Source organism: Camelus ferus, chromosome 33, assembly GCF_009834535.1.
Source record: "Camelus ferus isolate YT-003-E chromosome 33, BCGSAC_Cfer_1.0, whole genome shotgun sequence".
In the NCBI taxonomy this organism is placed as follows: domain Eukaryota; kingdom Metazoa; phylum Chordata; class Mammalia; order Artiodactyla; family Camelidae; genus Camelus; species Camelus ferus.
Window position 1 is genome coordinate 9,361,904 of NC_045728.1, and position 26,523 is coordinate 9,388,426.

Consider the following 26,523-nt stretch of genomic DNA (forward strand, 5'->3'; position numbering starts at 1 on the left):
TACTGAGGGATGACCACAGTGCTGTGAACAGGGGTATAAGTGTGCCGAGATACTGACATCTCGCACTCTGGCCACACTCTGGTCTTGTCCATTTATCTTGGTGCACTTCACAAATACCATTTTCCATGCTTCTCACAATGGGAAGAAGGCTGGGAAGCAATGCTCTGGTTGCCCAGAAAGTCAAATTTTCAAGAAACAAAGACTTCCAGAGACAGAGACTGTGGTTTCAGAAAAGAAGCAATGAGAACTCCGAGTGTGCCGACCAATGTAAAATGCTCAGCTCAGGGAAAGCGAGTTCAGGGCTGAGCTCCCCAGACAGAGGAAAACACAGCTGGGGACTTTCTGTGGGCAGGGCTCCAGGGTGCCGGCTGGTGGGCTGTCTCTAGAGGGGCAGGGGGTCTGAGGCAAGTGAACCAGGGCAGCCTGACCAGACGTGAAAGGCAACTACACCTGCAACCGCTTCTGTAGCCCTGGGGCTGTCAGCAAAACAGAACTTCCAGGTGGAATCTTCCACGAAAACAGGAATAGCTGAGCCTGGGGCTCGGGTGGGTCAGTGAGAAGCTGATGGTGAACTGGGGAAGCAGATACCCATGAGGAAACAGTCTGGAGACTTACAAAGAGGACCTGAATCTGAGGAAGGGACTCTCTGAGACCTCGAGATGGACTTAGGATACACCAGCATGAAGGGGTCATGAGCAGAGAATCTGGGGGACTGACGCCATTTAATGATCAAAGCGAGTGTCCAGCGAGTGAGCAAGAGAAACACATGACCACGTGGTGTTTCCTTCCTACGAGAGCAAAACCAGCCGCACACGTTGACCATCTGACTGCAGAGTGGGAAATGGGAGGGACGAAGGAAAGCGATGAAACTGACAGGGGCGTATGGTGCAAGGACAAGGGCACAGGAAACAGGGTTCCAGTCCCCAACTCTGACACAAACTAACTGTGTCACCGTGAGTAAGCCCCTGGACTTCTATGGACCTCAGTCTTTTCATCTGGAAACCAAAAGGACTAAACTAAAGAATCCTTGCCACTCCTTCAATTCCAACACAACATTTTTCTAAATAAAAATTTCCATCTAGAAAACAGATGCTCAAATGATGCTTGTACCATCTGCTGACGTCTAACAGGGTTTGCCGAATTAAACTGGTTAAAAAAAAATAAGTTCACCAAGGTAAGCTCTGTGTCTTCAGAAGCTAATCTCACAGCTGCCCAGAGGTGTGGACCAAGCTGTACAGCTGTTAATAACCACGTGAATTCATTTAGAAATCTTCCTTACTATCACATCCATAGGTACAGCATCCCTGCAAGGTAAAGCAGGGTCCATCACTTTATGAATGAATCAATCCTACCACGTGGATGGAGGTGGTGGACTCATGGACCCACTACAGATTCCAAAATCCACAGATGCACAAGTCCCATAGTCAGCCCTCCACATCCACGGATTCAACCGACCACGGATCATAAACTTAGTGCCTGATCCACAGTTGGTTAAATCTGTGGATGCAAAACCCGCAGATACAGAGGGTCCATGGTAGTTGGACACCATCCTCCATGACGTTATGTCCCTGGTTACAGTCCCTCTAGGCATGCATTCTGGATAATCAGCAATAATGGGGATACCAGGTGCATCTCTAACCCTTAGGAGCTCTGACATCAAAGACAGAATTCTGAGCAATTCAGCACAGCTAGGGTCATAAATCCCACAACAGCTTTCAGAAACCCTCCACTTCCAACCTCTCCCCCACTAGTACACCCAGGTGAGCAAAGGTGCAACGCCCCTCCCGGAGCAGGATTCCTGGACATCACGTCCCCTTACCACAATGACTCTCATCGCTGTTGTCGCCACAGTCATCCTCAAGGTCACACTTGTAGGAGAGCGGGATGCAGGTCCCAGACTCCTGGCAACGGAACTGGGTGTCCGGATCGCAGACGGTAGTAGCTTAGGTGGGAAAGCAATGATACACTCATTAGGTCCAGTGAACCCCCCCAAGATGCAAACGTCCACTGCAAAACCAATTTAAAAAGAGAAGGATAAACACCAAGGATTTACTGCCCAGCACAGTGAACTGTATTTAATATCTTGTGATAACCTATAATGGGAAAGAATCTGAAAAGTGTATATATTTACAACTGAATCCCTTTGCCTGTACACCTGAAACCAACACAATATTGCAAATCAACTGTACTTCAATTAAGAGAGAGAGGGGTGGGGAGGGTATAGCTCAGTGGTAGAGTGTGTGCCTAGTATGCACAAGGTCCTGGGTTCAATCCCCAGTACCTCCATTTAAATAAATCAGTAAATAAACCTAATTACCTCCCCCAAAAAGAGAGAGAGAAGGAAGCAAATTTTAGTTGCAATTTTAATTTCAACAACAGAAATGAAACCTAGACTTACAGAAAAAAATAAACCGCATTAGAGCCTGAAATTTACCGCCAAGGGAGATAAGGGCATATCTCTCCAGGGTCAAGTTTCAGACCAAAACAGAGCCAGGAAAAGTGAGAAATTGTCGTCTAGCTGGGAGACAGAGTGATGGGCCAGGTTACCTCCTCATACCCCCTCGGACGTGACGATGTCTTCCTAAATAAGTGGCAGAAATACCTTTATCTGGAAGACCACCACTAGGAAGCCCAGTTTCACGTGGGAAGCTGGCCCCACACCACACAGACGACAGAAGGAGTGCGGGGGTAGAATTCTGCTGAAGGAAGAGGGGCCCTGCAGTCAGGCAAGATGAGGTTTCAAATCCTGGCTCTGCCTCTTCCTCAAGCAATTAACTGTAACCTCCCAGGAGCCTCAGTTTCCTCCACAGTAAAAGGAGGATAAGGTGATGTGAGCAGGCATGTGTGATGACAGAAGGACTTGATATGGGTCTTAATTCTGCCACCCACGACCCACTTCACCCAGCTGCGGTGCCTCCATCCCCGCTGCGGTGGGATGGAGATAATACTGACCCTCCTGGCAGGTGAAGAAGAAAGCAAGCCTGGGACCAGAGCCCACGATTAGGATGCACTTCTAACAGGCTCCAGACAGTCACTTCTCTTCCCGACCCTCTGCACTGCCCTTCCACATCAGAATGCGAACACAATCAGACTTTTCTCTCTCTTCTAAACAGAAATGATCTGGGTTTAAGCAGAATCCCAAGAGCCCTCCAGGAAAGGCTCTGGGAGAGAAGGCTGCTCTCAGGAGCAGCCGATCCATGCGGAACGACCCCGAATCCTGAGATGTAGGTGGGGGCGCTGGGAAGAGAAGCCAGCAGCAGCCCCGCAGTCAGCCGTCCCGCAGCTCTTATTTGAAACTCCATTTCTTCCCTGTAACTGAGCTCGTGGTGGGAGGCAGGGGATGAATGCAGAAGTGACAAGACCGCAGGGGACTCGTGTCAAAACCTCACGTGCTTGACAACCAACCACGCGGCGTAGGAGTCTGAGCAAGAGGAAGGGAGGTCTGCCGACAACACCCCTCCCGTGTCTGCCTTTGTCGCCACGCCTCTCCTCCTCCCTGGCAGCTGGCCGGGATGCCTCATCTAACTTCCCGGACAGCGGTGCCCAGTCCCGGCCTGTCCCCGTCCTGCAGCCCTGCCCGTGAACAGCGTGCCTCCCACCCTCACAAGCACTGCCCCCCTCCTCAGTAAGGGAGACACTCAGGAAGGCGCAGGTAAGCACCACCCCCGTGGCTCCCAGGCTCCACGTTTTAACCCCTGCGTCCCTCACCTTCTCACCTCTGCCACGTCTGACCAGTTGCTACCCAAGCCACGTGGAAATGCAAGAAAGCAGAACAGAAAGCAAGTCTCAGGGTCTCGGGAAGGTCAATCCTGGCTGACTCTGGCACCAAACCAGGAGGAGGTCAGAGCCAGCAGCACACTTCCCCCAGAGAAGCTCAAACTGCACGAAAACCCATGAGGCCAGCAGCAGAGTTCATGGGCTGAGGGCTGGGGGGCGGTGGGGCTGGGGGGCAGGGGGGCAGCACTGCCTGGAGATGGAGGGAGGTCTTTCTTGCAGAACACTGAACCAATCCGAGATCCCAGCTTGTCCATCCAGTGGAAACCAAAGCCCAAGGAGGAATCCTTAGCTACTGGACACAAGGTCACCTAGTTTCTCTCTCTCTGCTTCCACTTTGCCTGATCATGTCTGGGCAATTTTCCTGCAGCATGTTAATTCTAAGGAGGTTGGATCAGAGTCCTTTTGGCAGAAAAGAAAAATACCCAAAGAGGTCGGTGCTCTCCCCCATCTGCCTTCAGTAAGCCCTTCTCCCTCGGTGTAACGGCAACCACTGAAGCCGAGGGAAAATGAGCAAGGAAAGGTCTGGTAGTGACCTCCTGTGAGCCAGAAAGGGCAGGACACGGGAGGGCAGGGCCCACGGTGGGTTGACCGAGTTGACCGCTTCTAAAGATGCCCTCCGGGAGGAGTGGCATGGGAGCCCCCAGCAGGCTCACAGGACGCTGAAGAAATGCATCCGCAGAGACGAGGCCAGCAGGCGGAGCCAGGACCCACCCACTGACCTGCTCTGGCAGCACAGATGGAAAACGAGCTTCTGGATTCCAAGGGCAAAATATGTGAAGGAGAAACCTCAGACTGGTTTCTGGCGTCCCCTGCTCTGCTGGCCTTTCTCCCATCTAATTCCTTCTGCTCACAGCTTGTCTTTCCAAAGGCAGACATCTTACCACGTCATTTTGATGGTTCCAAACTGGTCTTCTGATAAAGTCCAAAGGTCCTTGCCGCTCTGGGCCCCACGCACTGGTCCAGCGACCCCCGGCCTCCCTGCTCCCACCCAAGTTCTCAGTCACCCACTCCACTCTCCCGCCCATGCCCCACACACACTGACCTCTGGGCTTTCATACGTGCTGCTCCCTGGCCTAGAATTTTCCTCCCTCCATCTCTGCTTGGTTCACCTCTACTCACCCATCCTAAGCACCTGCCCAAGTCTGATGTGGGTGCCCTCATCGCTCTAATATGACTGGCTGTTCACTCTTCTGACCCCACTTCAGACTGTAAACTCTGTGTCCACTCTGATCACCGGGACATCCCCAGGCCCAGCACAGAGCCTGGAACAAAGGGCCCTCAACAGATACTTGTTGAGGGAACACATGAACACATCACTGACCAACAGCAAGGCACCTCCTTAGGAGAGGACGTCAAAGTTACTAAAAATTAAATGAAGAAAAGAAGGACAAATCTGCAGTACGTAGATTATCCACTACAGTTACTTGTTTGTCATTAAACCCTGCTCAACAGAATCACGTACTTTAGTACTAAGACCTTAGGAATCACACAGTCCGAGGATGACGTTTACACACACACACACGTCCATGGCCCCATGTTCCAGGCCCAATGAGAACAACCTGTCCTGTGCCTGGCAGACAGCTGGCATCAGCAGGTTGGAGGTGTCAAGGTAACACCTGTTTTCCAGCTCCAAAAGGTTTCACCCTGAACTTACAGATCAAGTTCCGCCCCCTGGTCAGCTGCCCCAGGTCACCAGCTCTATTACAGAAGAAGAGCCACAGTCTGAGCCCAGATGCCCCGACTCCCACGTCAGCTCTATCTCAGCCACGTGATGCTCACTTGTACATCTCTTGCGACGAGCCCTAACTCACACGGGTTTGTTTTTAGACAATCACACATATCTCATCAGGTGAGGAAATGTGTTTCCTCTGCTCTCGAAGTCCCATCTGCTTACACGGGCATCGCTGCTCACGGGGGGCCCCCAGCCAGCACCCTAGACTGGAGCCGCCCCGACCCCAGGAGGCGCTGCTCAGCCTCACGAGTAATGGCGAGTGCCCAGCATCCCCAGAACGCAGCCAAGCGGGCACTCACGGCAGTTCCTCTCGTCGCTCATGTCCCCGCAGTCGTTGTCAAAGTCGCACCACCAGATGCTGTTGATGCAGTTCCCGTTGCTGCACCGGTACTGGTTACGGAGACAGGTGCTCCCTGGGCGCCGGGGGAGGCGGAGGAGAAACAAAACCAGTTACCACTCCTGCTGGACCACAAGGCTTTCTCTTGCGAGTTCCCATTTGTCCTCTTCAAATAACAGCGGGCGAGGGGGACGCCTCGCACACAGACACGGAGGGAAGGAAGCATCCGACGGAGGCCTCCTCCTTTCCGCTTTTAATTAAAATGGAGGGAGAAGAGGCAGCTAGCAGTGTCTGAGGGGGTTACAATGATGGAAAAGGAGCGTGACGGTGCCGCCGGGTCTCGGGGGTAGGGATAGCGCCCATCAGCGTTACACCAATTAGACAAAGGACTTCCTTAACGGACTGCTCACACAGCAGCCAAACATATATATTTTTATATCCGTAGCTCTGTATTATGCGTAGACGATGGTCGTATATATTCAGTTTTTATCAACCAGGTGGGTTACGGAGATTTTCTTTACCTAGTCTTGAGGATTTTTTTCTACCCCAAGACTTCTTCCGAGCAAGCAGTTATTACTTCCTGACACAGAAAAAAATGCACTGCTTAGTAAAACGGGTCAAGAACGCGCGATGACTGGCCTCCTGTTTGGACAACCAAAGGCGTTCTGACAGGGATACAAAAAGGCCCTTTTCTCCTCGTCCTGGAATGTAGTGCTAACTCTGTTTATTCCAGACAGCTTCGAGACGATGTCCAGAGGCAGAAAGAGCCTCCTGTGTCTCAGAAGACAAGGCTCATCCTTTTTCCACTTGTATTTCTTAAGAGAGACCAGAAGGCTGCTCTGCGGGTTTCACCGCCCTGGACTAAGAGGCTGCTCTGAGAAGGGTGGTTATGATGACAAAGCAAATACAACCTCGAGAATAAGGAAAAGAGGAATTCGGGCCACGGTCATCACCTGGGCCCTTCACGGCAAGGCCCCCTTCAGGGGCCCACCTCCCTGACAGAAATGGGAGGCTGGGGACTGGTAAGGGGGAAAACTAGACAGGAGAGAAAGCTCTAACCATTTTCAGAGGGGCAATTCTAGAATTCAAGGGGCAGAGGCATGAGGCTGCGGCAGCCAGCTGGCCACACTTGGGAGTAAAGACTCGAAGCCCTCTGCCGCTTCGGTCTGAAAGTTCGGACATTTCCAGGCTGGCAGGGGCGACGGGGAGGATATTCTGGGTCAGATGAGGTGAACTTTGAAGGAATCCAACCAGCCTTTACCCAGATCAGGGTGGTCCAGCCTACAGAAGCAGGAGAGGCTGGAGAATGTGGATGCGGGGTGGATGAGGAGGAAGAGGTGGAAGGAAACAAGAGGAAAGCCTGCATCCTCTGACACTAAACCCCAAAGCAGCTCTCACTGTTAAACGAACAGCGGAGGCCTGTTCCGGATGAGGACTAAGGACCACAGGTCTTGGAACCTGAACCAGGATATCTGCATCTCAAGGGTTTTATTTCTACCTCGAGCATTTTCAACAACCCTAAACGTGAGGGAATCGAGGGCACTGGGACGGGGGACAGAGGGAAGGTGGACAGGATCAGAGTAAGAGAATGAAAGGCACGTACCTTCCTTGACACATGTGTGGTTCTTCAGCTGATAGCCTGGAGGGCACTCACACATCAGGTCCCCAGACGGAGGATGCTCCCGGACACACCCTCTGGACACCTGCAGCTTCTGCTGTTGTTGGCCTTGGGCAGGCACAGCAGGCTGCACGGCCTGGACACACAGGCGTTGCTCCCTGGAGAGGAGACAGACAGTGGTGGTACCCGGGTGAGGAACACCAGGGGGCGCCGGGCAAGGGCTGAGACCTGGTGCAACCTCCTCAGCTTATAGACCCGACGACGCAAAGCTCAGGGACAGAAAGGTGAAGTGGAGAAGTGGAGAGCGGGAGCAGGAGCCTGGGCACCAGCTGGTCCTCCTGAGAATGTGGAAGCTGGCTGCTGAGACACCACAGAGTGCCTGGAGGGGCTGGGAGAACAATCCTTCTGCGTGGGTGTCCTAGGTGGCGCAGGGCAAGCCAAATCGTGTGCGTAAGATCAGTTTGCAGAGTCAGGAGAACGAAGCTGACTTATGGAGAGAAAAGGACAGCACCGGGGACCCGGGAGAGGGAGGGGGAGGGAGGGCGGCTTTGCCAGGCCCCATCGGTGCACCTCCCATCTTTGGGTTCCTTACTATCTCCCTCTACTCTTTGCATAGCATTTGTTGAGTCAGCTTGACTGGGTTTCTGTACCGTGTGACCCAGAAACCCTTAATGAGCACATACACCTGAGCAATGACACAGCTGGACAAAAATCCAGGTCTGCCCTTCAGAGTCCTTTGTGCCAGAGCACAGCTGCTGAGCTCAATGAGGATCCAACCGGAGCGCTTACTAGGCAATAAATCCACATCAGGACTAGTTAACGCTGATCTAGCCCCCCATTTCCAGTCTTTTCTCTGGTTCAGCTTTCCAAAGAGAGTGCCAGCTAGACTTCACCTCCTCCTTCACTGCACTCGAGAGAGAGAAACTTCGTGGATGCACAGTGATGGAAAAGGTGTCTCCCTACCCAGCACGTCTTTCTGAGAAGGAGAGAGAGGGTGCATAAACCATTTCTAACAGCTCAGGATGATAGAGCTATCAAGCAACATATAAGCCACAATTAAGAACGCAATTAAGCAATTAAGAAACATATATTTTTCCTTTGGCCTGTTGACTACTCATTAAAACTGGGAAAAATCCACAGTCGCTTTGGTAAAACTCCACTGCTGACAATTCATCAGTTGTGCCATCTCGTGGACAGAGAACCCCACCGGAGTCACATCCAAGCAGTCTGTTTCCATCCAGCCAGCACTGGAGCTATGCCATGCCTCTCCTGGCCTGCAGGTCAGAGAACAGGGCTCACTGGTGACAATGAGTGTGGAAGCGGGTGGTGACAATACACTCAGGAGCCTGGATGTGCTGGCACTTCGTCGGTGTGTAACTGGCAGGACACATAAAGATAAAAATCCCGCTGACAGAGCAACAGTTGTTGCTTTGATGTTAAGGATCCAAGAGTTCAGGGCATTACCAAACAGATAAAACACACACCCACGGAGAAGGAGCTCTGTGATGAAACATTGAAAAGGGTTCTGCAGGTGACTTCATTCACCCTAAAGGCTGGGTCACCAGCGTAGAGCCATCTGCTGGCTGGAGCAGGAATGCCAGAGATCAGTCCTCCCAACCTGTCGGCAGGCAGAGGCAGTCCCTTATCTTGCTTACACCTGCCACGAGCTGCAGGACCGAATGCAGAGCTGCCAGTAACCAAAAGCAACCCCAGACGGATCTGGACCGTGATCTTTGTGTTCAAAGGATGCCCTATCATTTGACGCTCCAAGAAATTAAACCATAGCAGAATATTTTAAAAATACTCGACAGTATACCACAGGGAACTATATTCAATATCTTGTAATAACCTTTACTGGAAAAGAATATGAAAACAAATATATGTATGTGTATGCATGACAGGGACACGGTGCTGTACACCAGAAACTGACACATTATAACTGACTGTACCTCAATTAAAAAACAATTTTTTTTAAGTACTCAACAACAGGAGTATTTTCACATGGGTTGTGTCTGTAAAATAAGGCATGAACATTTTCACATGTGGGCCAAACGTTCCCACCCAAAGAAGCAAGAGACAGAAGCACAGAAGTCAAGGTGAGATGCAGTACTTCAGGAGAGTGGTGGAGAGAGACGTGTGTGAAGCTGCAGTCTGAGAGGCAGGACTGGGGACAGACCCCAAACCAAGCAGACCGAGTCCCTGACCCCAAGAGGTAGGCAGGACAGGAGCACGTGTGCTGGTACAAAGCCACAGAACAGAGAATGGGAGCGTTTGTCAGAGAGGAGCTGGGAGGGTGTGGAAGAACTCAGCAAAGTCCCAGCAGGACAAAGCCAGAGACCCTCACACACGATGCCCAGTCTTGGGTGAACACGGTGAGCCTGTGAAGAGCGGACAACTGACAGCCTTCATCTCCAAAGATATCCCTCGAGAGGACCAAACACTTCCTACCATATCTTCACTGCCTTTTTCAGAACATTTCCAGACTTTCCCCTTGGAAAATTCTTCCAGAACCTGTTTAGGAGTCAAAATTGCTATTATCTTGCTTAACTATCTACAACCTGCTGAACAATCATCAAAATCAAATCCACCTCATATAACGAATATTTGCCCTCATTATAGATACTTTAAAGCATGTGCTTCCTGCAGGCTCTGAAGGAGAATTCCAAGACCTCCAAGATATTTTAACCCATTGCTGCAGCAACTGAATATATTAACTGCCGTGCAAAGTAAGCTATTTAAAGAAAAAGCTCTCTTTGTGCAAAGTAAATTCCAGTAAAACTATATTAAAAAAATCAATCAAATATAAAGACAAAAAATGCATCCGTTTATAACCAAATATTCCAAATTGACAAAGTTTCCAGTTTTCATAAACAAGTATCAATCAGAATCTAGTCATTCTAAGCCCCTGTCGTACACCAGGGCATTGCGAGTCCAACAACAGGGAGAGGGAACAGAGCCGGATGGTTTTACTGAAGTTCAAGCTTTGAACCTTAGGCCATGGCTCAAATTCTTCCCACTTACTAAATGCGTGATGGAGAAAACTTACTGAACCTGACTTTCATGTTCTCATCCATAAAATGGTAGTATTAATAGTACACATCGATTTGGGGGCGATTAACTGAGGTTACATTTGCCCATTAAGCAAATAAGTGTGCTGCTCATGACACAGCAAAACTCCTGAGTAACAGGAGTCGTCCTGTGACTACTAATTTACACGTGGCTAGTACGAAGCTCCGTACATGTCAGGAGCAGACAACAAAGTTCATAAAGACCGACTGGCACCGGTGATTGCCAGAATGCATCACGAGTTTGCAATACTCTCTCTGTGTCCGAAAAAGCATGGACAGAGCAAACAAGTTCAAGGCCAGGAGGCACCCACTGCCCACAGGCGGTGCTGGCAGCCAGATGCCACAGCAAACGCTTTGATTATTTAACCCAAACTGGCCTGACTGAGAGATGACAAACTTGCCTCTCTGTGGGCAGGAGGTCCCCTGGATGCAGGAGACAGGTGGAGGCTTCCCCTTCACATCTCAAAGGATCACCTTCATTTAAACTAGCCAGAGTAACTCTCGGGTCACAGGAATGGCTGCAGGTCCGCTGGCATGAAATGAGCAGCCCACACCAGGGGTGGGGAGCCCAGGGTCCACTGGTTCCTCTGAAGCTGGGGTTGCAGGAGCTGTGGCTGTGTGCTCATCCAGCACAGGCTTGCAAGCACTTATCAAAGTGAAGACCTGCTCCTCTGGACTGGGTGGTAACTTCGAGAAACGCTAACTCACTTGGCTTGCTAGCAAGGCGGATCAGCAGGGCTGGGTGTCCTCCATCCAAAGCCCTGGATTGCAGCCACTGGGGCTAGGAAGCCATGAATCTTTCCTCTCTCCCTATTTAAAAACCAGCACCTCTTCTAAGAAAGAATGTGACTTCTTCGTTTAGTGGCAGGACTGGGACCAAAGCCCAGCTCCTCAGCAAGTAAGGGGCCTCTGGGCAGGCCAGTCAGAGATCTGGTTCCCTCATCCAGAAACCAGGGATCCTAAGGCCCGCCCCACCCACCGCACAGGTCAGCTGTGAAGACGTAACAATGACACAGACTTACATCGCTAGGACACCTGACAGTTTTTCAAGAGCATTCTCATGCTCTCTTCGTTGGTCCCAAAAGGCTAATGATGGTATCTATAACCGTATTATTTCCCTTTGTCAATTTTCTCTCAGCACAGGGCCAGCCGAAACCCACAAAACAGTCTCAACAGTCTCGTTCAAAACAGGAAACCTAGCAGTTTGTCAATAGCGGAGAGTCAGCCAACCCAGGACGCTACTCAATCTGGCTGAGATAAGCAGGGCGCGTCTTAAAGGGCCTGTTCTTCTTGGGGGTAAGTATCCTGATCTCCCTCCTCCAGAATCAACAGTATGGTTGGGAGAGAAACAAAGAGAAAGGGCAGAGAAGGAAGGAAAAAGGCTTTCTACCGCATAGTCTTGGACCCTGGGGCCAGCAGGTCAAAGTCTTCCAGCAGTTCTGGAAGTCTCAGCCCACCATCTTTCAGATCCTCCCCTCCTCATCTCTTCTTCTTTCAGGTATGAATTGAGCACCTACTGAGTGCTGGGCATCAGTAACATTTACCGAGCAAACACAAGGACAGACTCTCCTTTATGAGGTCTGGTGTTTCACAGGGTGGGGGTGGGGACGACAAGCTAATTAAGACATCATATGACTACACCTGGCGCTGCAAGGGAAGTGGGTCCCAATGAGGAGTAGGCCATCTGAGCAACCAGAGAGGACAAGACTCTTGTCGGGAAGTGGCACAGCCTGCTCCCTGTCAGGGCGCCAAACGGGGATTAAGCACATGCCGGGGCTCTCCAGCTGCGACAGAAGCCACACCACCCACCGGCCAGGGGCCAAAGGCAGGAGGAGGGCGTAATTACCCACCAAGCACCAGCACTCCAGGCAGGCAAAAACATGCTGTCTTCCAGCTGTTTGTGTATCATTAGGAAAGAAATTAAGATGTCATTAGGAAGAAATTAAATAATGTGCATGTTGTCGTGACAACAGAGATGCAGGCTGCCAGATCCCGCTGGAGCAGGGACTGCCCACACCCAGCCCCTTCGGGGAGATGGAGCCGACAGAGATTCAGGAGGAGATGCTATCTTACCGGTTGTCTTCCCCCTGTAGAAAATCTTCAGGTCCATGGGTCCCGTGAGCCGGCTTGCCAGAATCGCCATCTCGGACCCACTATATTTGGAAGCTCGAAATATGCTGAGCTGTGACCAGTCATCCCAGTAGATTTCATTCTAAAAAGAAAAGCTTCGCTCACTAGTCAGCTCTTTGGTCTTTTATTCTGGATGCTCAGTAAGAACCAGAGCGCCACCGTGCAGGGGACACCTAGCATTCACTGGCTGGATGGCAGACCTGATCAAGACTCCACTTACAGGGGAGAGGGGTACAGCTCAGTGGCAGAGCGTGTGCTTAGCGTGCACGAGGTCCTGGGCTCAATCCCCAGTACCTCCAAAAATGTATATATATTTAAAAAATAAATAAACCTGATTAACTGCCCCCAACCAAAAAAGAGAAAAAAAATTCCACTGAAATGAAAGAGTCAGTGATTTTATCCAAACCTCACCAAAGATCCACACTGAAGAACCACCCAAAAGAAACTATCCGATAAGCATTCAGGTTCAATCATTCAACCACAACCAACGCTTCAGTACAAAACCTGCTTCCCCAGGTTGAGAAGCAGCATTTTGTCTTCTAGGGTTGAAGCAGAAGTGACAGGCATCCCAGGAGGCAGAGGCTGGGCGGAGCTCATCTCAGGACAACAGGGAAGGAAGCGAGTAGACCTCATGAGAGACCAAGACACGGAGCTAAGATGAGGCTACCCACACTGAACGGCAACCCAGGAATTTTCACACGGTGCAGCCTCAACCTTTAACCTTTTGAAAGCTGAAGAGTAAGCATCCTGGACCCCGGGCAGGTCTAACATCCCTCCCCACGGGAGGAAAGAAACTGCCTCAAATGCAGAAATGGGCTGATTTTCTAGACGTCAGACACGCATCCCCGCTGAACCCCGGAGGCAGCAGGGTCTTCACCTCCGGATGCTCCTGCCCTGCGCTAACAGACCGCCCGATGCTGGACAAAAGGGAGGCCCCACCTTAAAGACAGCGATGGCGTAGGGGTGTGGGAGGTCGTCCAGGATGATGGAGCGCTGCTGGCCGCCGAAAGTGATCCGCTCGATGCAGTCCAGGTAGGCGTCCGTCCAGTAGATCCACCGGTCGTCCACGGAGATGCCGTTGGGCCACTTCACATCCTCCGACACAAAGCGGTAGGCATCAGAGCCATCCATGTTGCTCCGGTAAATGCCCGGCCGCAGGTCTCCCCAGTCGGTCCAGAACATCACCCTGGTCGAAACCGGGGAAGAACACACATCCCCTCAGAACTGGGGAAATGGGAGCTGAAAGACGCCTGCAAAGGGGCACGAAGACCCTCTGCAACAATCCGGCCAGGGAGTTCAGCACGGTTATTACAGTCTGTTTCTGGGACACTTAGAGCCACTTAATTACTTGACCCAGAAGTTCTTTTGCTGAAATGTATCTATGGACATAATCAAGTTATGCAAAGATAATGTACAAAAATGTTCACCACAGCACTGTTCATACCAGCTACATTTATTTTATGTGTGTGTACATATATATATATATATGTACACACAACAAAATGTTGATCTATAAACTGGTATATTATGATACATACAAAAAAAATATAATGAAGCCCAAATATCTACATGTGCTCACATAAAACCATCTTCAAACCACACTAAATATTTTTTAAACAGGCAGAATAGCAAATATCCTACGATTCTATCTGATGTGTGTTCACATGTGTGTGTCTGTATGTTTAAAGGGTATGTACTTGTACATGGGTGAAAATAAATTCTGAATGATACACAAGAACCTATTAACCATGGTTACCCCTAGGAAGTGTGAGGGGGAAGGGTTAAGAGAAAGGAAGAAAACAAATTTTTTTTTTCATTTGACAAACTTCTATTCTCTTTTAATATTTTTAATCAAATACATACAGTACTTTCAAAATTTTCTTTTAGAAATACTTCTAACCCTCAATCATAAATGCTATAAAGTCTAATCCGGAATTTCCCTCTTAGTGATGTTTCCTTAAGTTAAAAATAAATTAATAAAAAAAAAATCTTTGCATACAAATTTCCAGTGAGAAAACACAAGCTTGGGGTGGGGGTGGGGCAGAAAAAAGATGGAATGGGTTAAACGTTTGTTATCAGACATGAAACTCAAGATAAAGAGATGAAGGCTCCTTACAACATCCAACCAAGCCTGACTATGTCTACAGAGGTTTTAACACTACCCTCATTAGAGAAATACCCTCAGCGGGGCGCCTAGAGACAGTCTGAGGCTTTCTAGCAGAAAGGGGATGGAATTAGCTGACCAAGACAACCAAGCTATGGTTCTGAGACTTGCAGTTCACAGATTATTTCAGCCATATCATCACAAACAGCTTTTGGTCCAGCTGTTTGCATTTCCAAGAACCCGTCACACATGGACTTCACTTACCCATCCTGGGGCACGAGGACCAGAGCCCTGGGCCGATCGAGCACAGAGGAGTTGACGATGGTGAGTCGGAAGTCGCCATCTGGATTCCCTACCTGGCAAAGAAAGCAGGGACAAGGCCAAGACGGCCCTGAGCTCCTTAAAGGACCCCCATTGCACAGTTTCCTACTTGGCTCCCGGCTACAGATGCATCCCTCTCCACCGCCTGTCCTCTGCTGGCCCTCTAGTCAAAGCCTATCCTTCCTTTAAAACGCCCCGCCAGGCCCACCTCCTCTGCACCCTCCTGACCCACTTCCATCCTGGGGCATTCACAGTATCACCACCAGCTCTTCCTACACCGTTTTCACATACAGTATGTGAGCTGTATGCCATGGGAGGGTGGACCCCTGAGATCTGCCTGCTTCCTTCCGGCACCCAGCTAGGTGCTGACCTCACTCAATTAGAAAAAGGTGAGGCAGAGCAGCAACGAGACCACCGATGCCCTGGTTCAGCGTGTCCCCGGCCTGTGCGTCTTTCCATTCCCTTCTCTCAGCCACCCCGATCATCCTCTCCTTGGTCAGGGCTCGGCTCAGATGTCACCTCCAAGACACCTCCTCTCCCTAGTCACATGAGTACACTGCCCCGTCTGACTTTTCTTTGCTGCACTGATCACCAAAAAGACTGGTGGACTCATTTCTTCATTGTTTTGCTTCCTCCATTAAAACCTAATCTCTCAGCGCAGGAACCTGCATCTTGCCTCCCGCTGTATCATCACAACCTAAAGCCATACCTGGCACACAGCGCGCCCGGAAAGAAGCACTTGTCAAGTGACAGAGAGGATAAAAGCACCTTCACCTGACAGAGGGGTAAACTGACGCTTAGAGAGGATAAGAAACCCCCTCCACACAAGTGGCTCGGCTACCAGAATCAAGACCGAGCCCAGGTCTGTCTCTCCAGTCTGGGGCTTCTGTCCTGCAACTCTCCTGGCTCTGTGTCTCCCGGCTTCTACTGCGCCTTCCGGTAACCCGCATGTCACGCCTCCACGTGGACACGGGGCTGGGACAGGGCCCCAGGAACGTGCAGGAGTCGAGTGTGACAATGACACAATGACTTGGGTGGTTCAGAGACCATTTCTTACCTTCCTGTGACCCCCTGGGAGCTAAAGTGCAGACAGGTGAAGTGAGGATAAACCTTCCAGGGTGGTTGTGAGAAGTGAATCAAATAATTCACTCACAGTGGTTCCAACAGGGCTCCTCAACATTAATTTAATACAATGATGATGACGGCGATTGTGAGATTATCTTTATTACGCTAACTGGCGGCCATGATACCAGAGTCTTGACGCTATGGTATTATTATCATCATCATTGTTACCACTCTAGGCTTCTGCTGCCCAAGATATAAGCATTCAGGTATCTTGAGGACATCTCTGTTTGACAGATTCAGGCAGCCTGCTCGCACCCGGGACCTCCACTCTCTGGAACTCTCAGAGGATCTCCAGAGGAATCTGACACACCGGCTCCCGCCTCTGTGTCGAACCTGCCTCCCAGCCCAGGTGCTCCCCTGCCTGCTTAACTCAGGACAGCAGGGAACACACATACCTCAATCTTTTTGAAGCCAGAATCCACCCAGTAAAGTAACTGGCTGAGGGGCTCAAAAGCCAAGGCTTCTACTGTCTCCAGGCCAGAATTGATGATCACCTCTTGCCCTGTGCTCCCGTTCAAGCAGAGGCGCTAAAGAGAAAAAGAAGAGGAGACACCATGAAACGGTCACATGACCTGCAGCCCAGTCAGTCCCCTCGATGGCAACTCTTTCTTCAACTGGCTTGACTGGCAAGGGAGGAGATGGTTTCTATGAGTAAATGTTCCAGATGAATAATAAAAGCATTTCTAAAACGGATTTCGGCTTCCTGTTTTAAGCAGAATAACTAAACGGAGCTGAATCATTTCTGCTACCCTGCGTTCTCACCGTGAACTGCTGGTCACTGAGCTCTGCCCTAGCACAGTAACGGGGTGCAGATGCCTGAAACGCATGAGTCTGTTTGCTTTTAAAATAAATGAAACCAGACCGCTGTTATTTTTAAGATCTTGTTTCTGCTTTTTATAGTCTTTCCTCCCTCGGGAGGCTCTCTGCCATCAGGGGTTATTGCAGGGTACCCCTTCCCCACCCCCTCAAGTACCTGAGCACTAAAATTTCTACTGGGTTCAAGTCCAGATAAAACTTGTTGGAACTGCTTTTCCAAAAGCATTAAACAGACAATGAATAAAGATCAAATAGCTCTCCTTTAAAATGCACGGGTGTGAGTGTATGACTATCCGTCTGGCCTGTGTCTTTACAGCTTCCTTCCTAGTTCCTTTTTTTATATATATATATTATTTATTTTTTAGAGCAAGTACTGGGAATTGAACCCAGGACCTTGTGTACACTAAGCATGCACTCTACCTCTTGAGCTATACCCTCCCCACTCCTTCCTGGTTCTTGACTGTGCTTGGAAGAGCTGGAGTGGGTAATTATGTGAACGATGGACAAGTCAAGTGTAACTGTCACGGCTCGCATCCTTGCTGAAGAGGCAGCGGGTACGGTGGGGAGACTCATAATCCCACGTACCCAGTCCTAGAATCTCCCAGCGGGAAAAGCGAGTCCTCACAAGAAAGACCACAGATTTGGAGCTCCCTCTGTCCTTCCTCCAAGGACAGAGGTCGGGCAGGGAAAGAAAACACTAGAACCAAAAACTGGAAGGTTTCACCCGCTGGCCCTGAGATGACTTAAAACCTCGAATGCCCATCTCCTTGAGGGGGCTCTGAAGAAGCTTACCAGGACTGGGCAGCCACAAGGCACAGACCCAGGGATGACGCACCTGGATGATGTCCAAGGCCAGGTCGGACCAGTACAAGCAGTTGCGCTCATAGTCAAAGTCCAGGGCCACGGCAGCCCGCAGCCCGGTGACAGGCAGCTCCTCGCTGACTCCCGAAGCCAGGTCGTAGCGGTGGATGGACTTGCGCATGGCGTACAGCATGAACTCATTCTCCTCTGCAGACACACAGGGCGACAGGGAGGGCAGGCCCGGGGGATGCTCAAGAGGTCCTCGTACATTGGCCCTGACTTTGCTCTCACACATAACCCTCACTGCCACCACGCATGGCTGGACTGAGTGGGAATGCAGGAATCAGGACTCCGAAGGTGGGGAAAGGACTCACTTTTCTGCCTTGGGCAAGTTCCTTAAACTCCTGTGACTCTCAGTTTCCTTTGTCTACAAAGTGTCTACTTGTTACACTAAAAAAAAAAAAAATCTAGATCCACCCAGCAGGCACACTCCAGCATCCATCCATCCTTCAGAGCTCGGTCTGCATGCTTGACATAATAATTACCCGGCTCAGCACAACCCACCTCGTCACAGGACCGCGTCACACGGCACCATAATCTTGTTGACCAGAGACCTCGAGTTACTCAAGACTCACAGCTAAGTTTTCTGATCTATTTACTCACCCATCCAATATTGCTCACAATGACATACAGCACTTATATCGACCTATTTATTTTCAAAACAATAATAATACATTTTTTTCTTGACCACTTAGAAAATGTTTTACAACACAATCAGCAACAAAGGTTCTCTTTCCACTTAACACTTACACAATGCACATCCTCCATCCTGGGCGTTGTCTCATCCATGTAACAACTCTTCAATGGAAGAGCTACTATTAACTCAACTTTACAAACGAAAAAACCGAGAGCAGAGAGGTTAAGTAACTCACTGAAGGTCACACAACGAGTAAGTGGCAGAGCCAAGACTTGAACTCAGGCGGTCTGGACCCAGAAACTATGTTTTAACCACTACAAAATGCCACCTCTTCTGATACGGGCACTAATGGTGCCGTTTTTCAAGATGTGGAAATAGAAGCCAGGAGTGCTTAGGAGACTGACTTCACGTCACACAGCTTAGTAAGTGGAAAAGCTGGTGTTCTTTCTCTTCCACTTTGGGGACAGCCTGGAAAACCTCCAGATTCTCCCAAGGGAATGGAGATGAGCAACACACCCGCATCCATGTCTGAAGCATCCACTGTGGCAGCATTTGCATCTGGGACCAAGTCGCAAATCTGAATCCCTCTGCTCTTGTTTCCTCTCTCTCCCTCTCTCCTTTCATTCATTTCATTCTCATTCCATTCAATGAATTAACATGTACTAGCCATCTCTGCCTTATAAAAGTTTCAATGTAGATAATGCATCAAAAAAAAAAAATCTACCTACAATTTTTACCAAAGGTTAAGTTTGCCTTCTCTCCCTTTGGTCTCACTTCACTTCAAAAGGATCTAAGCTAGCACCACATGGTAATTAATCCCTCCCTCTGTTTTCAAGAAAACCTCCCCACTGTAATTCCCAGTGGACGGTGCAGTTCAGATGAAAACCGCCGACTTTGGACGTGACGCCGGAATCAAGGACTCTCGTTGATGCTGCCACGTAGAGTCATGGAGACGCAGCCACAGCCGCGAGCCCTCCACCCCACGTGGCTCCCTACCATCTATAAACCTCATTCTGCTTCTTTGGCTTTTCTCCCTTCTAATCCACAAGTGCCTTTCGAGTAGAGCCTGAGTCCAGAAACTCTTACCTCAGGATTAGGTACAGTGTTTCGTGTGCAATACTTAACTTGGAAAAGAAACAGAATTCTTGGCCAATCCCAGCCATACTTGAGCACAGCCTAGAGACGTGGGTTATCACCCTAATCTCAAAGGAAGAAAAATGACTTCATTTTTAAAAATCCTTCCAGATGACCAGATGACCTCATGATGGCCAACATACAATGGTTGCACCTCAGCCCATCTTTTCCTCTCTTGGTACATCCTTGCCTTCTGTTCCATGCGTTTTAAAAAAAAATTAGGAGGTGGCTTTTACTATGAATAAGATTTTTCCCACTTCACTCCCTGTTCTGTCTTCTCCTATCCGAAGAGAAAAAGGCTTTGCCACCAGTTTAGACAGTTTTAAACAAACTGTTTCGTCCCTCGCTGAATTATCTTCAGAAATATTTATTACAAAAGTACGTACTCCAGCCCCTTAAGAGCAATCACTCAAGCCCAACTCACCCAAGCCCTCATCAGGAACAGCTCCCGGGAGGCAACTACTTGAGTATTATCTGTTCGTGTGCGGGAATCTGCGAAGCCGTGTTCTTGTTAAGTCTCCACTGGCGAGGGATGTTAATTACTCCGGTAATGATGGAAGATTAAATTAAGGGACTAATGAGCTTAGCGTGAGAAACACCAGGGTGAGCTGGCAGTGGCGAGAGAACCAGAGCGCTGCTCTTCCCTGCCTGCAGCGGACAATTCACCTCCCCCCCACCACCACTGACGGGGTCGGCCCCCCAGCCTCACACCTTCACCGAGAGGCAGGAGCAGGAGGGAGGGCTCAGAGGAACGAGAAGCCCTATGTGAGTAAGACTAGAAACAGAGCAAAGAAAGAAAAGATGCTAAGAGATTAGCTATTTGTTAAGGTTTCATGATTTCACGTCTACATCGCACATACACCTCAACACCTACACCACCACTAAATCAACTTGAAGACGTCTACAACATGCTACACCTTTACAGCACACTGCACTTGCTCCAAAACTGTGCTTCCTAATGAGCTGGCATATAATGATCATCTCAAAGAATGGGAATGACACTTATCTGCCACTTGGGTGATGTCCAAGGACGAGCATGGGGCTCAGAATCTGAAATTTAGCTTTGTCACTTACCAGATGTGTGACCTTAAATAAGCCGATTAACTCTCTCCTCTGAACACGCTTCCTTATGTTAAAAATATCTGCTTCACTGTGTAGTTATAAGGGTCAAATTGACAACACACAGAAAAGTACATTAAAACATGCAAAATTTCATTAAAATATTAGTCATAATTATTATTATAAGAATCAGGATAGACCATTTAGCTGTTTCCCAGAGAGCCACAAGTCTCTTTATGAGACAAATAGATCAAGGAATACACAGAAAGCCTCCAGGCACCCCTCAGTGCCCATGCCGCCCAGGATACACCAGATGCCAAATAAACATGAACACAAAGGATTTCCCTCAAAAAGTGCCTTGCATTCCTATAAGCCATAAGGCTATAAATAAATGTCATTTGGATATTGAGCTTAGTGGGTAAAGGGAGCTCTGGGTGCCTGTAACTTCCATTCTTTCTCTCCACGAAGTTAGAAGAGCCAGTTGAGATCATGGAAATGCTTCAACGATGTCTCGACAGGACAAAGGGAGGAAACCATGTCTTACCTGCCAAGGGACACGGCACCAGCTCTCCCTCCAGGCGCACTTCCACATCTCCTCCACTGCAAGTGTCCCCAGAAATCTTCCGATAGCTGTCACCCCCACCAAGGGCAAGGAGTCAGAAACATCAGAGAACAGCCATGACGCCTTTGTAATCGGAAACTTTTTCCTATCCATGGACAACAGAGCTTATCTATTTACATCCCACTGGAGCAAGAAGAAGGATGCTAAGTCCCTCTGAATCTGCTCGTGTGCGGGAATCTGAATCGCTTCTGCCTGTTAACAAATCAAGCAGCCCAGACAATCTGGAGTGCTGTCCAGGGCAAGAGCTTCACATATACCACTGACCCTTGAACAACGGGAGGGTTAGGGGTGCCGACCATTCCCCCTACCCCTGACCCCAAATAGTTGAAAATCCACGTACTGCAATCCCTCCCTCAAAAACAAAGGAATTGATCAACGACTTCACCCAAAGGCAGGAAACTGAAACAGTCTGAAAAGAATCAGGACTCAGATCCTAGGCTTTGTGATTCTACATAGTGTGATCTCTAATCAAACACAAACTTTTCCCCACAGTTAAAGATCTGTAAAATGAAGAGACAGGTACTCTATTTATTGAAAAAAAAAATCCACGTACAGGGGACCTGTGCATTTCAAGCCTGTACTGTTCAAGGGTCAGAGCAAGCTCTGAAGACGTGCACTTGCTCAAGTTCATGGACTTAAGACACAACCACGGGGGGAGGGTAGAGCTCAGTGGGAGAGCGCATGCTTAGCATGCATGAGGTCCTGGGTTCAATTCCCAGTACCTCCATTAAAAATATATACATATATACATGTAAATAAATAAACCCAATTACCTTCCCCTCCCTGCCAAAAAAAATTCCAACTAGCGTTGCAAAGAAGCTTAGACTTGCTGTAAGGGCAGGCAGAGGAATTTGCAAACATCATAATTTTAAATACTGCTTAAGCTACCTGAAACCTGCTAACTTGGGATTCTGCCACTGAAGTGTGGGGGGAACCCAGGTGGTCCTCTCTGCTCTCTCCACACCAAGTGCAGACCCCTCATGTCCCAGACAAGACCACCTCTGTGAGACATACCCTCTGGTTCTCCTGTAAGTAGAACCCACAGGACAAGGCACGGGAGGGGAGTATGACTTCCCAGAAAACTCAGGATCCGGAACACAAACCTCTAATGATAAATCTTCACTCATCTTGAAGCCGAAGTCACTGCAAAGGCAATTGGGGTTCATTAAGGCTGCTGGTTTGCACACGTCAGGCATTTCAGCAACTCCCACCCACCCCGTGATGTCCACCATGCTGCCCACCTCACTATTAGCAGTTACTTACCACGTCCCTTTCAAGAATACCCGATTTTTTTACACCAATACATTTTCAAAAGAAATTTTTTATCAGAGCCGTAATTGGAAAACCAGTATCATATGCCATAAACAGACAAAAACAAGACAGAGCATTATGCCAAAAACAAAATAATACTAGACTTTTTAGCTGGATCCAGTTTCCTGCCCAAAGACTCTGGGCCTGCCCTCTTTTTGTTAAAAGCAATTAACAAATGTGAAGAATGATTAACACCCAGTGAGACTTTATCCTGACATGACTGGAAGAATTAGAAACTGAAAAGAATAGTCTTTTTTCTAAACTAAGGATTCAATGATATTTAAGACCATGTCCACCTGCTCCCTAAAATCGCCTGGGCTGCCTCCGTCTGCACTGGGGGAAGTAGTCCTTCGGTCTCCAAGACCTTCTGCAGTTGGGGGACCACATCTGTCAAACCAACAGCTTGATGGGCAAAGCCCTGGGGCAGGAAGTGGGGGTCCCAGGTGGAGTCTTAGCTTGACTGTGTGATTTAACAACCCTCACGTGAAGCAGCTGCACTGTGTACTCTCCAAGCCTGGCCCAGACCGTAAATTCATAATTCAGAGAGATTTGCCTTGTTCACATGCTTTACTCCAAAGGCTTCATTTACAAGTTCAGGGCAGAGGGGCTTGTGTATCTATCATGTCAAAATCCACATTTAACACTTGGCAGAGAACTGTTCAGAAGAAAGCAGTTTTATTACTGTACCAAACAGGTCCATTCATTAAATCAGGTGAATTTTTACTGAATGGCTGCTTCTGGGGGCCTGGGTGGAGCATTCATGACTCATTTGCCTCCAATGGCAAAGCACCCTTCTTAGGCAGTTTCTTCAGACTGTGGACCATGACCTAGTGGGCCGTGAAAACACACTGGAGGGTCTAGACCAGAAGACTGCAAAATTCACGGCTGCTTAAAAGTAAATGTTATCTCATTAAACTTCTGTCTAAATTAGATGTACGTGTCCACGTATACAAACACGCAGCTCAGGGTCATGCCATAAAAATACCTTGCTTATTTAAAAGGGGCTGCAGTCAAGGGCTTGAAAATCACTCTTATTGGCAATTGTGGGGTCACAAAGATGTAACAGGAAGTACCCCTGAAATCAGGGAGCACATGGGCCAATACTGGGCTTCCCAGGGAGGCCTGAAAGGACGGTCAGACGTAAGCCGACGTCCAAGTGCAGCGGTCCCTCAGGAGCAGGACTAATGACAGACACTCCGAGCGGGCTGCTTCTCACTTCCTCTCCTCGTGTCCCCTTCAGACCCCTCCCTCCTCAGCTGTCACAGTTCAACACCACCAAACACTTCTAAGAGCCACGCAGGCGGGGTGGGCTCTCCTCCAGCGGCCACGGCAAAAGGAGCAAAACCCACAGGATGAAGGCCTGAAGTACACCCTGCACCGCCTTCGTGGGTCGTCCCCCCACCATGATCTCATCTGGCCTGAAGCCCAACTCCAAGAGGGGCAGGGCAGGCCAGGTCCTGGCCTCTGTGAGGACATGCAGCGCCCAGGGGTCTCAGCTGGTGGGCAGGGCAGACCAGCGGGAGTCAGGCCAGTTTCCCAGGAAGCACATCAGATCAGCCCCTGGCTTTTGTTTTTTTGTTGTTGTTTTACGGGAGAGAGGGGGGCAGATTTTAGAGAAAAAAATGTAATCCAAAAAAAACAAAATTCAAAGATTTGTTAGATTTTCTTACATATTTTTCATTCTATTTTGCAGAACTTAATGGGGATAAAAAAGAGAGGAGAGAAAGCTAGCAGTCTTTTCCATAATCGGGGGCCTCTGTGTTCTCAGTCCTGTCCAGGGGGTACCCCAGACCCGCAAAGCATCTCTGATTAGAACTGTTTGTTATCGAAGGGAAAGCAGAAGGCAGCAAAGGGACATGGAAAGGGTATCACTGGGAGCATCAAACAGCTCTGTGCTTCTCCACGGAAGCGTCTGCGTTATCTTAGGACCACACAGTTTGCAGTGGGAACGCTGGTCTTGCACCAACTAAATCCCTGCTGCTCTGAGGGTGGCTTTGCCGATAAGCAGCACCAAGGTCCCCAGGAGCCCAGCTGACTGCAGGTCCCCAGGACGACCATATCAGGACTTGCAGTTTAACAAGATCCCAGGTGATTCACATGCACGTACGTTTCAGAGGCACCACCGGTCTGGGGCTGGAATTGGCCGAGTCTGGCTGGCTGTTTTGTAAATAGAGCCGTCAGGTCACGGCCCAGCCCTGTCAGCCGGTTCACTGATGGCAGCTCTCTGGGTACCACAGGCAGAGCTGAGCAGCTGCACCGGAGAACACACGGCCTGCAAAGCCTAAAACGCTTACTGCACGGTCCTGTTCCAAACTCTGGACTAGAGCACATCAGAGGTTTCTGGCTTTAGTCAAGATAAGTGTGGCTTCCCAAAGCCCCAGACTTTAGTTCCTTTGTGCCTCAGCTACCGCTGAAAAATGAGTTATGTGCTTATGACGAATATCCGTGCTCTACGGACAGCCCTGCGTGATGTGGAATAATCATCTCCTGCTGGATCAGACTCGGGGGGCTGTCTTCCGGCTCCAGGAGCCTGTCTCTACTGAGAGAATCATCTTCCTACAGCTGGGTTCTGACCACCAGCTCTCAAAAGCTTCCAAAGACACCCTCCTGCTTACAAAACACGGTCCCTGCCCCGCCGTAGTCTCTATTTCCAGCTTCATCTCTGATTCATCTACCCAACAAGGCACCCAAACTGAACCTGCCAACTACACGTTCCCATCTCCACACCTTCACACAGCTGCTCCGTCGTCTTAGACGCTCCTGTCCCATCTATCCACGTGCTTCTCTAAAGCCATCCCAAATACTGCTTCCTCCAGAATCTTTCTGATTCCCCAAGAGCAGATCAGTCTCCTCTTTCCTACCAATGAGCACAGCAAAGCACCCGTGTCTCCCCCCAAGGTCCCTGCATCCTCCATCTCCCGTCACAGGCATCAGTGTGCATGGCGTTTCCTCCACTCTCAGTGTTCTCAAGCGGTGCCTTGGATATCTCAGTGTTGAGGACTAACAAATACACAACTATATGCACACTAACATCCCCTCGTTTCAGATAAAGAAACTGATTCCCTCTAGAATAGGGCGCCAAGAAAAAGGAGCCATCTATGATGGGCCCTTCAGCACCTTCCTTTTCTGGGCTGGCCTCAGAAATAAACCCCAGAGTGATCCACTCCTGGATAAATCACTGCAGCTGGCCCGGTGTCAACACCTCTGCCACATCACACGGCGGCACGAACTACACGGAGTGCCTCGCACAGTTCCTGGCTCATAAAGGATGTTTAATAAACACCCATTTCCTAGGGTTCCCTTCCCTTCTTCAGGGGAAGGGGCCACGCCCTGGTCTGCTCCCCACACCGCTGAGGGAACAGGACAGAACTCAATCCCCGGCATCCACGAAGCACCAACCATTCATAGTCCTCTCGGGTGCAGGAGCAGTTGGACACGACCACCGGCCTGTCGAAGTCCTCCCCGTTAAAGCACGTTGCGTGGGGCGTCCTCCGTTTGAAGACGGTCTTGTGTCCCAGCAGACACTCGTTGCCCCGCTCGTCAGACGGGGACCACAGCTTGTAGTCGTTCTCGCTGCAGGGGACCCCTGCGGAAGAGGAAGCGCAGGATGGCGCATTAGAGACAGCTCACGTGGGCTGTCCTGTCCTGCCCGGCCCTCACGTCGGCTCGCTTTGAGGCTGGGTGACATCCACACAAACGAAAATGGCGCCCCTGAAACACGGTGTCCATCTGAGAAAGCTGGGAAGAGGGAAGCCACCTCCGGGGCCCTCAGTCTAAACTTCTGAAAGATTTTAGCAGATTCTGCAGGGCCCTTTAGAAACGGGTTCCCAGAGGCATTTATCTCTAGGGAGTGAGGTGAAGGCTGAATCCC

At 49.6% G+C, this 26,523-nt stretch overlaps 1 protein-coding gene and 1 non-coding gene across 2 annotated transcripts in view; one reads left to right on the top strand and one right to left on the bottom strand.

The window, feature by feature from the left end:
- Positions 1–26,523, bottom strand: part of SORL1 (sortilin related receptor 1) — a 147,583-nt gene that overhangs the window by 50,903 nt on the left and 70,157 nt on the right. Inside the window, 12 exon segments of the mRNA XM_032472526.1 lie at positions 1,820–1,942; positions 5,809–5,922; positions 7,450–7,521; positions 7,524–7,622; positions 12,606–12,744; positions 13,602–13,848; positions 15,031–15,122; positions 16,608–16,739; positions 17,864–18,036; positions 21,264–21,349; positions 22,356–22,484; positions 26,052–26,238. Coding sequence (XP_032328417.1) covers positions 1,820–1,942; positions 5,809–5,922; positions 7,450–7,521; positions 7,524–7,622; positions 12,606–12,744; positions 13,602–13,848; positions 15,031–15,122; positions 16,608–16,739; positions 17,864–18,036; positions 21,264–21,349; positions 22,356–22,484; positions 26,052–26,238 — 1,593 coding nt within the window.
- Positions 2,215–2,286, top strand: TRNAT-AGU. Its single transcript has one exon. It is a non-coding gene; the product is annotated as a tRNA-Thr (tRNA).